At 35.6% G+C, this 13,005-nt stretch overlaps 1 protein-coding gene across 1 annotated transcript in view; it reads left to right on the plus strand.

Annotated features, from left to right (window-relative positions):
• Window positions 1-13,005, plus strand: part of SLC27A6 (solute carrier family 27 member 6) — a 37,913-nt gene that overhangs the window by 2,874 nt on the left and 22,034 nt on the right. Inside the window, exons 2-4 of the mRNA XM_085529649.1 lie at window positions 6,279-6,485; window positions 9,744-9,902; window positions 10,309-10,433. Of these exons, the coding sequence (XP_085385775.1) occupies window positions 6,279-6,485; window positions 9,744-9,902; window positions 10,309-10,433 (491 nt within the window). The remainder of the gene's footprint in view (window positions 1-6,278; window positions 6,486-9,743; window positions 9,903-10,308; window positions 10,434-13,005) is intronic.

The following is a 13,005-nucleotide window of genomic DNA, read 5'->3' on the forward strand; positions in this document are numbered from 1 at the left end:
GTGAACTCAGCATTCTAAATTCTATTGCAAAATACATACACTAAAAGCACACAACTTGTGGTCCAGTATCTTATCTAGATATTTTTATTTTTATTTATTTATTTATTTTTATTACAGATCATTTTGCAACAGTAATTTTTTTTCTGGATAGAGGTTGTTCTGACTTTTGGCAGTATTGTATGCTCTGCATCCCCTGCAAATAAGTTTGAGTTAATAATTCCATTTAAGGAGCTACTAAATTGTTTTTTCAATACTTTGGGTTACCTTTGCTCCCGCTCACACACTGCAGCACAGTGGAAACTGTTCTGTCACAGTTTGGTCAGCAGGACCAAATTTTCTCTTGACATTTGTGTCTGTTAGTGGCACATTAAATCTGGAATCTGCATTTAAATCCAATTATGATTTCATTTCTGTGACAGTGGATCTTCAGCTTTCTGTTGATATCTACATCACTGCCCACAGATCAGTTGTTTATTGGAGAACCTATGCTCAGCATATGTTGGTGTAGTCTTCCTCTGCGTGTGACAGCTGCATCTTATTTCTTCTTTCAGTACATTTTGTCTTTTTAGTATGCTTTAACTTTCTGCAAATGTGATATTTCTCTCCAAACACTCTGGATGGTATTTATGGTTATGTTTTCTTCCAAGCCTTTCATACTGCTTCTGGCAAGATCACTATTATTTGTGGACTTTGTACTCCTAAGTTGTCTTTCCTGTCTGCAAATTTTTCAGAGGCTGTGGCTTAGTATAATCTTTCCTTCAGCACTTGCAGCCAGATCTTGTTCTTGTCTGACAATTCTCTGATATTTTCACTGCTGTTTCTGACTTTAGATTCTGGTTTTCAAGTAGAACTGATGTTTTGAGGTTTCATTTTGATTTAATTGCAGAGAGTTTGCAGAATACCTGAAGCTTCTCCGGGCTCTCCTGTGCTGAAGAGCTGCAAAATGTCTCTTACTTGTTGGTTTCTTATGTGAAATGAGTATCTCTATAAAGCTGGATTTTTTGTAGAATAGCAGTATTCTTGTGGTTCATTTAGTAGGTTAGTTTATTCTTATTAGAATTGCCTGTAAGGCAATACAGAGTATCTGTTTTCTCAATATATATATACTTTGTGTTGCCTTCTAGTATTTCCACTTGACACTGTAGTTCAGAACAATTCTCTGCTTTAGCAGTTTCCATTTGTCTAGTGTCTTGCCAATGACTTTGGGATTTCTTGCTTTTATTACTTATGTAACATTTTCAGTCTTCCATCTTCAGAAATTTTCTATCACCACTCCTATTCTGGAGAGTACTTGTTTTGAGAAACAGAAGCTTGAAACTGTGTTTTTAATAAGGTAGCGGTTGTCTAAGAGGTAGGCAAGTAAGGAACTTGTGAAGGAGAAAAAGGAATCTGCATGCCTTCCATCTATCAAACTGTCAGTTTACCGGGAATCTGATATGCTAAAAGGTGCTTTTTCTTACTACGTTTATTGCCAGATTCTGTCACCCTTACTTATTTAAATATTGTGAGTATAAGCAGAGGATTAAGGTATTGAGTTATGCTCTAACTTTTAAGGCACTGTGGCCTTTCTAGGGAATATTTCTATTCATTGAAATCTTGCTTGAACAAGAAACTTGTATTTTGTCTTTAGGAGACAACAGCTGTGTAAAAGCAATACCATAAAACAACAGTAATAATCTAGTGGCTCACCCATATGACACAAATGGATTTTGCTAGTGCATTTATAGCCTGCTGCTACTGGGAAGAGTTCAGCTGAGCCTTAATTGCCATCAGTACTTCTGATTCAAGGATTTAACTGCAAAAGGATTGTGCTACCACAGCCCTGACAGCAAAGGCTATTCAGAGTACATGCTGTGTGGGTGTGCTTGGGCAGCTGCTCTTAGATGACTGTGTTTAGGCAAGTGAATGACTGTGTCAGACTAAGATGATCTCCAACAGTCAGTCCCTTCTAACCTCATCCATTTTGTGATTCGGATATTCAGAATGATATCTCTCAGCTGTGCAAAGTACAGCATTTTCCTGGACAGAGTTCTTTACTCTTTAGGTATCAGCAGTGCTTCGTGCTGTTCAGTATAATCTGTTTTTGTCAGTTATTTGAGCTCAGAACCATGGTTTATGCTGGTAGAGATGAAGTTCAAACAGAAACATGTCTATATACTGGAGAAAAGGAGTAGAGAAAATATTTGTGATATTTTTTTAATTATCTATGGTGTTATGTACAAATAGCAGTATCATCTTACACGTGTAAGTCATTGGGTAAACAAAAAAACACACTATTTTGTGAGACATTCATCTTTTCTGAACTTTTCTGAAACAAGTGAGCAAAGGTGTCTGGACCTAAACATGCAGGACAAGGAAAGCATAGCAGGCCTACAGAAAACACTCTTAACAGCTCTATTTGACACTGTATCTCTTTGATCATTTGTTTTATTTCAGCCTTTGTCCCATGATATCCTTTGATGAGAAGATTGTGCCCATGGAATGTTTTCTGCCTACAGTGGCACTTCAAGATTCCATCACTGGTTCTGATCTACAACTGACTTGAAATTTCTGTTCTTTTTACTCAGTGAGAATAGGAACTGAGTATAAGGAGTCAGGTACAGGTAACAGTAATTTTTCTGATGCTAGAAGGGCGTGCCATAGTTTACTGAATTGGAGTGCTCATCCAATTTATCTAAGAACAATTTTATGCAGCTTGCTTTCTGAGTAACTTTTTGTTCAGTGCAAGTTGATCTCATAATCTGATTTATTCCTTTCATCGTTGGCAGACTCTTGTCTGTTTGCCAATAGGCCACATTGTTTCTTTCCTAGGAAATAATATAAAAGACCTTTTGTACACTTTGCAGTCTAGGACAGCTGCTTATAACCGAAGCATGTTTTTCTTTCTTTCTTAAAAGATACTCAAAAGATGAATCTTTACATATGCACATGAACTTAATGTAACACAGTTTCATGAGTTTTTGTTAAACAATGAGTTGCTAAGAAAGGAAAAAAAAAAATAAAAATTGGAGAAGCACATTCATTTTGACAAATCTCTCTCTCTCTCTCTTTTCCCCAGTGGAAGCCACATGGTTAGCAAACAGAGATTATTCATATACAAACAGTGTAAACAGTGCACAGGGAGCTGCTATCTATATTGGAAATCATTAGCTTAAGTCACTTCTTCCAAGACAAATAAACCAAAACCAGGCTAAAATTTCGCAGTTTAAATAGCAAACAAGCACTTGAGAGAAACCACAAATTTAAATAGATAAATTGCTTTACTATTATTTCTTTACTACATGGTTAAGTGCACATGCCAGATACCTCTAGAAATGTTGAAATGTAGTTCCTCTAAGAGGGCTGTTTGTTTCTGACAGGAGGACAAGATGGTTTGTAAAGACCAATGAGCTGTATGCAAGATCAGGCATGTAAATTCTTTGTTCGTGGAACAAACTGCTGGCTGACTGTCATCAGAATTATTCTTTGGAAATGCCTTAGCACAACTGAGAGTTTTGTCTTCCAACACCTCTTGTTCATTCCTGTTCCAGAAGTAATTTTATGCTTCTGGCACTTTGAAAACTGCAAATTTAAATTACCCTTTCTTCTTTATCATTACAAACTGTTCACGTATTGCTCCAAGTAATAGGTTCCTGAACAAAAAAGAAAAATGCTGTTCTGTTGTACTCATGGAACTAATATTCAATAGTGGTTAAAAAAAGAAAAAGGAAGAAATAGCAAGTTCTTGTACAACAGAAGCAGTCTTTGGCTGTATGAGTTGAGAAAAAGCAAACAGTGTGCATTTCTAATCTGAAGATTGATCTTAATTATTTAAAGTAAAAATGTTTCAGTCTATTAAAAGGGAGGGAAAAAAAAAGAAAAAAACCCACTAGAAATATTTGTGAATTTTTCTTTTTTGTTCACTTCTAAGCAGAAATATCTTCTGCAGAGATAACAGCAATAGACCAGTTATTAAAGACTACCTTCATTTTTATCACTGTCAAAAACATCAAAGGCAGAATGATTAGAAATAATTCAAGAAATCTACCTATGAAAAATAAAGAAATTCAGTAATAGCATCTTTGGTATCTGTGGTTCTTAAAAACAATGATATTGTTTTCAGGTTTGTAGTTGTGTTTGTTTGTTTTTTGCAGGCATTTTGCAAGAAGATAGTTTGTAGTTGTTGTGGTGTTAACTCTAGATCTATCTGTGTCTGTGGCTGAGACAGCAGACCCAATGGCCCAGAAAAGGGGAGGATGCTGATATTTTACAGCTGGTTTGGCCCGTAATGTGACTAATGGGGCAGGGAACCTTCGGAGCCACACCCTGAGAAATGGGAATGGTTAGGAGATGGGCCTAAAAAACAGAACAGCAGCAGTGATCTGAGGTGAAAAGTTAGTGCACTAAATATGATGTTGGAATGGGAGATAAAACACTGTAATACAGCATACATTTGGAATTGAGAATAATAATGAGAGAGAATGTCCAAAACTGAAAGCCTTACTCTGAATTGAAGGAGAAGTGGCTACGGAAATTTTACTTATTAAGTACCCAAAAGAAATACTTATCTGTACACCACACAGTTTATCTGGTGAGGATACTATACAACGTGGCCAGCTGAGTTTGGAATGTGTAATTACTAGAAGCTGCAGAAATTGAGAAATCCTTAATACTAACAATAAACAATTCTTTACTGTTTTTAATATATTTGCTGGCAGAATAATAGCTTCCTGTGCCAATACAGTCAATAAACTGTTGCAGATTTAGTACACCTTTACTATTTTTGAGAACGCAAATAGAGCTCCCGCCACTTCAAATACTTCAAATTTCTCTCAGCCTAACCTGTACCTGCACAAACCACAAAGTACCAGTATATTTAGAAGTGACACTGTTTATAGTCATTTGGTCCCCCTTGGCTTATTAACAGCTGTTAACAGTAGTCTGCCAAGAGGAAAATATTTTTTGAAATGATTAAATATGTTGCACAGTTTATGCAAAAGGATTCTATTGATGGTACTCAGTACTTGCAAATTGAGCTTGGGGTTGACATCAGGAGTTCAAACGCTGGCTCTGGCAGTGCTTCACTGTGAGGTTCTATGTGAGTCATTTCAACTTTATTTGTTTATTCATTTATAAAACCTGAGATAACAACATGCATTTATACCCATGGGGATAGTTCCAAGATTAATTTAGTAGGCTGAGATTCAGTAATGCACTTAAGCATAAACATATCTTTAAATATATGAATGGTTCTTTTGAAAGCAATATGGCTGTTCCTACACCTAAGAAATTTGCTGGGTTAATACATTAACATCTGTTTAGTATTCTGTGAAGGTGACGGATTGAAAAAAAATGTTTAAAAGTATAAATATCAAATTTATTACTTAGGAATTGACCTCTGTTCATATATATATAAATCTGGGACTCCCTCAGTTTCTTTCCTGTTTAAGCAAACAACATACATCTTATCTATACTGCTGATTCTATTTTATAGGAGTGAGTTTGCATTTAAACTCAGTTAAAAGCTAATAGAAGGAGTGTTGTTTGTGGATGAATGGATAAAGAAGTAAAATTGCTAGATACCTAAAATTAGATTGAGTTGAAGATCTAGCTGAAGAACCACAGAAATAGCCACAGTCTTTTTTGGAAGTCTATACTGAATAAGCCACAGGTCTGTATCATATTTCTGTTCTTTGAAATTCAGGTTTCCATACACATAATTCAGTGGCTTTCTTTTCTTCTTCTTCTTCATTTTTTTTTTCTTTTTTTTTTTTTTCTTTTTTTTCCCTTTTTCTTTCTTTATTACTATTTTTTTCCCCATTTGAATCACTTCTGTGCTTTTGAGGAAAAAGACCCTCTATTTGAGAAATCGCTGTTGAGGACATCCAAGGAAACCTGTACTGTAACTGTTGGCTGTGCATATACTTACCATTCATCTTTAACATACTCATCTTTTATTTGAAGTTAAAGCTTAGTGATTCTGCTTTCTATTCTTAACAGTGACAAAGAGTTGTCAGAAATGCATCGGTAAGCAGGAGCTATTAATCAAGGATCACCATTTTTTCAGGAGAGCTGGATGACAAACACTGTGAAGTCAGCTGTAATCTTATTATTTTAGATTCTATTTTCATTCAATTTCCAGTCCAGCTCACCACCATTTTATTTATTTGCATCAATGAAGATGAATATCATTCCTCTTTCTGTTATAAAAATTGAAACTTTCAGAGGAAATGTATCTTACTTGCATTTACTTTCTGAAGATGTAATCTAACTAACATTATTTTATATTAAATTTTAAGATTTGCTTGGGACTTTAGAAGAAATTCTTCCTGACCTCCAGAAGGACATCAGTGTTTGGGTAATGACCAAGGATTCCACTTTTCCAAGTGTGCATAGCCTTTTAGACAAAATGGATGCTGCATCTGAAGACCCTGTTCCAGTTAGTCGACGATCTGCCAGCAACCTCAAATCTTCTGTTTTGTATATATTTACTTCAGGAACAACAGGTACAAGTATACTAAAGAGATAATATGTTCTTAAAGCTGTTATCTAGAATCTTGATTTTTATTTTATTTTTTTTAACACTCTCATCTTTTGATTAATCTTTTTATAATAGAATATCATATTTCATATCATTTTGGTGGGAAATAAGCATTCTTCTTGCTGATTAATGTTTATATTCATAGTATTATGTGCTTCTTCTTCTTTTATTTGCTAGATTGTATAAATACTGTGGGAGAAGCTTTGCTATCTAGTTGATTTCTGAGTGTTTATAAAATGCTTTTCCCATGTTTTTACAGCCAACACATTAACACTGTATTCAGAACTTTAAAAAACAATCTAAAGCAAATTGACATTTTTTTCTTCCTTAAGTTGTGCTTTATGTAGCGACAGAAAATAGGATTAAGTTATTAGACTTTTAGTGTAGAAACAGATGGCTGAATTTAATACCAGTTGTCCAGCAGCTAAGAAGCTAAGACTTAATAACAAAAACAAAACAACAACAACAAAAACAGCAACAAAAAAACAAAACCACAAACAACTGGTTAGTGACTTGAAAAGGAACACGATATTGCTAAAATAAGCAGATTGGCATTCTCATTCACTTCTAGCTATGGGAGGAATTAAATGAGGATAAATTTTATTTATTTATTTATTTATTTGTTTGTTTGTTTCCTTCATATAAATAATTATTTAGTGTATTTTATTTCTACTTCTGGAGCAAGATTTAAAAAGTAAAAATGTTGGTCTAGAATAAAAAAAGTAAAGAGTTCAAAATGTCCAGATGTCAACTATGTAATAAAACTCTAACAATACAAACATATATCATAGAAGAATAGAATCCTTAGAGTTGGAAAGGACCTTTAAAGGTCATCTAGTCCAAATCCTTTGCAAAGAACATAGACTTGTATAGCCAGATCAGCTTGCCCAGGGCTTGATCCAGCTTCGTCTTGACAGTCTTCAGGGATGGGGCATCAACCACATCTCTGGGCTACCTGTTCCAGTGCCTCCCTCACTGTAAAAAACATTTTCCTTATATGTAAAATAAATCTCTCCTCTTTAAGCTTGAAACCATTTCCCCATATCCAATCACAAGAAACCCTGCTAAAGAGTCTGTCCCTTTCTTTCCTGTAGTTCCCCTTCAGATATTGAAAGGTCACTAACAGGTCAACTCAGAGCCTTCTCTTCTGCAGGCTGAACACCCCTAGTTCTTTCTGCCTGCCTTTGTGGGAGAAATGCTCCATCCCTTGGATAACTTTTGTAGCCCTTCTCTGGACATGCTCCAATAGGTCTACGTCTCTTCTGTACTGAGGACTCCCAATCTGGACACAGTACTCTAGGTGAGGCCTCATCAGCACAGAGTAGAGGGGCAGGATATCCTCCCTTGCCCCACTGGTCACACTTCTTTTGATGCACCCCAGGATTTGGTTGGCTTTTTGGGCTGCAAGGACACATAGGCTAGCTCATGTCCAGCATGCCATCCACCAGTATCACCAGGTCTTTTTTGGCAGAGCTGCACTCAATACTTTCATCTCCCAGGTTGTATTGATAGTGGATGTTGCCTCGACCCAAGTGTAAGAGCTTGTGTCTGGATTTGTTGAACCTCATGAGGTTCACATGGGCCCACTGCTAAAGCCTGTCTAAGTCCATGCAGTTGGCATCCTGTCCCTCTGGTATGTCAACAGAACCCTACAGTTTGTTGGTGTCAGCAAACTGGCTGAATGTGCTCAACCCCACTGTCCACATCATTGATGAAGATATAGATCAGTCCCAGCACTGACCCCTCTACAACACCACTCATCACAGAGTGCTCCAGACACTGAGCTATTGATCACCACTGTCTGGAATTGATCCTGCAGCCAGTTCTTTATCCACTGAACAGTCCACGTATCAGATCCATATTTTTCCAATTTGGAGAGAAGGTTGTTGTGGGATACCTGAATGTGTATTATATTAGTTAACATTACTTTTTTTTTTTTTTTTTATTCCTGAGCAATGTAATTAGAAGGATAAGAATTACTTTGCTTGAGGGGTCTGGGGTACCTACTTTTAATCTAAAGTAAGTCAACGTTTAAGCACTTTTGATGCTGCAAGTATAAAAGTATACTGCAAGTATAAAATTATTGGCTCTTAGCTTACTTTAAAGTAAGTACTGTTTTGCACAGTCTGTTGTCAGCTGTTTGTAGCAGCAGAAAGAAAGAACTCAAGACTCTCCAGTGTGCTTCAAAGAATCTCAAAATCACAGAATAGCTGAAATTGCATGGGCCTTCCAGAGGTTATCTGGCTGTACCCCATGCTAAAGCACAGACACACACCAGCTCAGGACCATACCTAAGGCAGCTTTTGAAGATCTCCAAGGTTGGAGACCCCACAGCTTCCCTGGGCAACCTATTCCACTGGAAATCCTTTTTGTCTGAGACCATAGATTTATTGAATTTTCTCTTTATTGTGATAAGTTTTGGAATTACTTCTAACTAGAATGTCCATAGGTTATGCTTCCACTTAACAGCTTTAATTAGTTTTCAAAATAGCAGTAGCTTCAGTAGAAGAAGTGATAAAGCTTTCTGAGGTCCACTACATTTTTTTGAAAATTAAATAGTTCTCACTGTTCATCAAGAAGACAAGAAGACTAAATCTGAATTTTTTGCATGTAGAACGTGTACTGAGTAAGATGACATCCCTCATTCAAAATAACAAGTATTGGAGTACACAGTGACCTCTTGTATGAGTCAGATTCAGCACAGAGATTCTGTGCATCTTTTAATAGATTTCATTAAGTTCTACATAGTCTTCTAAAACAAGTTGCTAGACTTAGATGAACATATCTTTAGATAAGTGTGCTCTACTTCATCTACCTACTACAGATCTAATAGTTTTCTTAATTATGTTGGACACTTGCCTGAAAAAGACCTAGTGCTATTCTGCTTTATGTGAAAATAAGTTCATATATATAGCTGACCCTTTGTTGGTCTTGTGTAAATTGATGGTGTATTGGTCATGCAGTTTCTTTGTTTCCTCTTATTTGAATTGATTTACTTCAGATTTAATAACTAACATGAGGTTACAAATTGTCTGATGTGTTGCTATGTGTAAAAAACGAACATACAATACGATATATGAGATCCAGTTGTCTATTTAGCTGAATAGGTGGCTATCAGAGAAAGTACTGATATAGTTATGATTTTAAAGATCTCACTTTAGAAGAAAAAAATGGCTTCTCTTGAAGGTAAGCTTTATGCAGAGTTTTGTGTTTTCATTAAAAGGTCTTCCAAAGGCTGCAGTCATAAGTCACATGCAAGTTCTTAAAGGAGCTGCTGGACTCTGGGCTTTTGGTGCTACTTCAGAAGACATCATTTATATTACTCTGCCTCTTTATCACAGTGCAGCATCTCTTCTTGGTATTGGTGGATGCATTGAATTAGGTAGGATTTATTTAATTTTTAATATAGAACTAATTATTATAAAATATGTTTAAACAAATCTGGATTTGGTTCACTGCTTTGAGAGAAACTAAGCCAATGAATATTCTTTTCTGAAGAGCTCTATTGTTTTGCATTTTGAGGATATAGGAGGGTTGTGTAGGAGCAAGGAGGACCTCTTTTGCCAGCCATTTCTGGACTAGGATTACGTAGTTATTTGGGTCAAAAATGTTACTTTTTTGTATTTTGTTAAAAAGAAACATTAGCATGTGTACACTGAGTGCTGTACACTGCACTATAAATAAAATGTACTTTGGTGAACTTAAGAAGAATGGCAGATACAAACAGAGCTAGATAAGCTGCCACTCAGAGAAAAAAATAGATTTCTTTTTCTGTTATTTCCATTAAGGTGCAACGTGTGTCTTAAGAAAGAAGTTCTCAGCTAGTCAGTTCTGGAGTGACTGCAAAAAGTACAACGTGACTGTCATCCAGTACATTGGAGAACTTTGCCGCTACCTTTGCAGCCAACCAGTGGTAAGTGGAACAGAGATGACAGCTATTCATCTGTAAGCAGCTTGTATGCTTATTGTTCTTACACTGGCTGTGCAGGAAGGAGGGAAGGAAGTAAAGGTGTATTCAGCCTGTTCCTCTGCCCTTCATCTTGCACAAGATTCCTGAAATATGTGGTGATTTGTAGAATGTAAAAAAAACAACAAACAAAACAAATTGTTTGAATTGTGAATATGTTAAGGTATTAAGAGAAAGGAGTTAGAGAATAAAAATTGAGGCAATGTCATTTAGTGAACAGATATTATCCTTTCGGGATATTCAAATCTTTGTTTTTTGGCATGTAAGTGGTTTAGAAGTCTAAAACACTTGCAGGTTCTGTTTCATTGCTGTTTTGGTTTGTTGGGTTTCCTCGTATTTAGACCATATAGACTGTATTTTAAAATTTTGAAGTGGTTTAGTCTGAACAAAACTAAAAGGAAGACCGTCTTTTGTTCCATCTAAAAGGTATTTCAGACAACAGTACAAATTTCATTAAAGTGACATTCCTCCTTTACACTGTGTAAATCCTAACTTGAAAATACATCTTTTCCCTTGGTACTCAGCAGTGTGATGTTCTTTCTGCAGGTTATTGAGCGCAGTGTGTGCTGAACCTATTGTAAATATCACATAGAGCTGACTCCAGTTAATTGAATTAACTCTTGGTCTAACTATTTTATTGTATCTTCCTATATCTACTCCTCGATGTTAGAGAGGGGCAAAGATTTAGGCTAAGTTTAGTGCAGAAGATGTTGGCATTAATTCAAGATTTATTATAGAGTAATACAGACAGAATGGATAAAGAAAATAACTTGTTTCTTATCAAACTCCTGTGTGAGTCAAAATAAATATGAAACAAATATTCAGAGTTCACTATTAACTAAAATCTATCTTCCTAATAATGGAAACCACTGTTCTATTCATTTAGAAGCTGCAGGTTGTCCTATTTTGTTTCAGTAATAAATGCTGAATTTTTCAATGTAGATGGTCTTCTCTGGTGAAATGTTTTTGAATAGTAAATTATGACCACAAACAGCTTATTCTGAATAATAAATAAAGCAAGTAACTTCTGGGAAGTACCTATACTAGGCATATGGAATGGTGTCCTCTTTTAAATTAAAAAGGTGTTTAGGAGAATGCAAAAAGAGTAGTGAAAATGTACAGAAGTTGAATATAATGCTGCTGTTACCTGTTTGAACATTTTTCTTCTGCATTTGTAAATAATTATAATATCATTTTAAATGATATCATGAAAAAGGTCTGGCTAATATAAATGCTAAGTTCTGTGAATTGTTCTCAAGGTTCGAATACTCATAACAATCTTCTAATAAGCATATATTAAAACCACAGCAATTCTCTTAAGTGCTTCATTTTCGTCTATAAAGTTAAATATGAAATAAATGTTGTATGTCTGCAGTTGGAGTCCACTGCTCTCTGATACTTCTTATGTCAAGGGTTTTGGACAGAACTTTTGACAAGTCTTTGTGGTAGCACCTAGATTCTTAGTTTAGCTGTCCTTGTGAGGTCTCCCTTCTCTGATCTATCTGCTTCTCACATTTGTAGTAGCTCCTGAAGACTTGTTGCAGTAGATTTTTTTCCAAAACCTGTTTGGCATTCAGTTTGTTTTAGTAACCTGTTGTCCTCAAAGATTATTTGTTAGAAAAGAAAGTCCTTTTTCTCTAAGTAAAAGCACAACAGCCTTGCATTACGTTATGCTTACAACTTTTTCTGGACTCTTAAGTGAGTAATTGTCATGCCTTTTTCTTCCCAACTATTTTGCTTTTCTGTTTGGTCATACAGAAACTATAACAGGCAGTATAATAGAAAATGTAGATTTATCTGATATATTGACATGACTTCTCCTGTGCAAGAAGATATTCAGCACATTAGTAACTTTGTCCTGCTGCTTGATATTGCTTAACATCCCTAGTTACAGTGCTCTAACAAATAAGAAAGTCTGACTCAGTATAGCTCCCTATTTCATCTTTAAGCAAAGATCTTAGAAGGACTTTTATATTAATCTGTGGATATTTTTTTCCTCAAGGGTGGGAGAGGGTCAACAGAATAAATCTCCTTCCAGTTTAGAGTAATGATTTAACATAGTGAGACCTGAAGCTTTTGGAGAGATAGGAATGGTAACACAGCATTTCTTTCATGCTTGAAATAGTTTACCAATGTAAATTAAAGTCAGTCTTCTTGATTATTTTGTCCTTTTTTTTAGTGTCTTAAGCTGTTGTACATCGTGATGTGAATTATTTCATTTATAGTCCTTGAATGAACCTAGTAAGCTCTGAGTTAGAACCTAGAGTTCACTTCTACTTGTATTCAATCTGTTTCACAGTTCAACAAATTACTGTTCATAAGAATTTTTAAGATCTGTCCTGTTTTATTTCCATTTGGTATTGAGTCAGTGTTATCCTTTGGCATCAGTAGCATTACCTTAGGATTACCTTTAATTTGTAAGATTGTGTATATGAGCTTTCAGACTTAATTTTGTTAAGCCGAAGCAAGCCAATCTCTACTACTAGTTTGACCAAGGTTTTCTTTGGATAGGATTAAG

This window comes from Coturnix japonica, chromosome Z (assembly GCF_054131305.1).
Source record: "Coturnix japonica strain WE chromosome Z, WE-NBRP24, whole genome shotgun sequence".
Classification (NCBI taxonomy): Eukaryota; Metazoa; Chordata; class Aves; order Galliformes; family Phasianidae; genus Coturnix; species Coturnix japonica.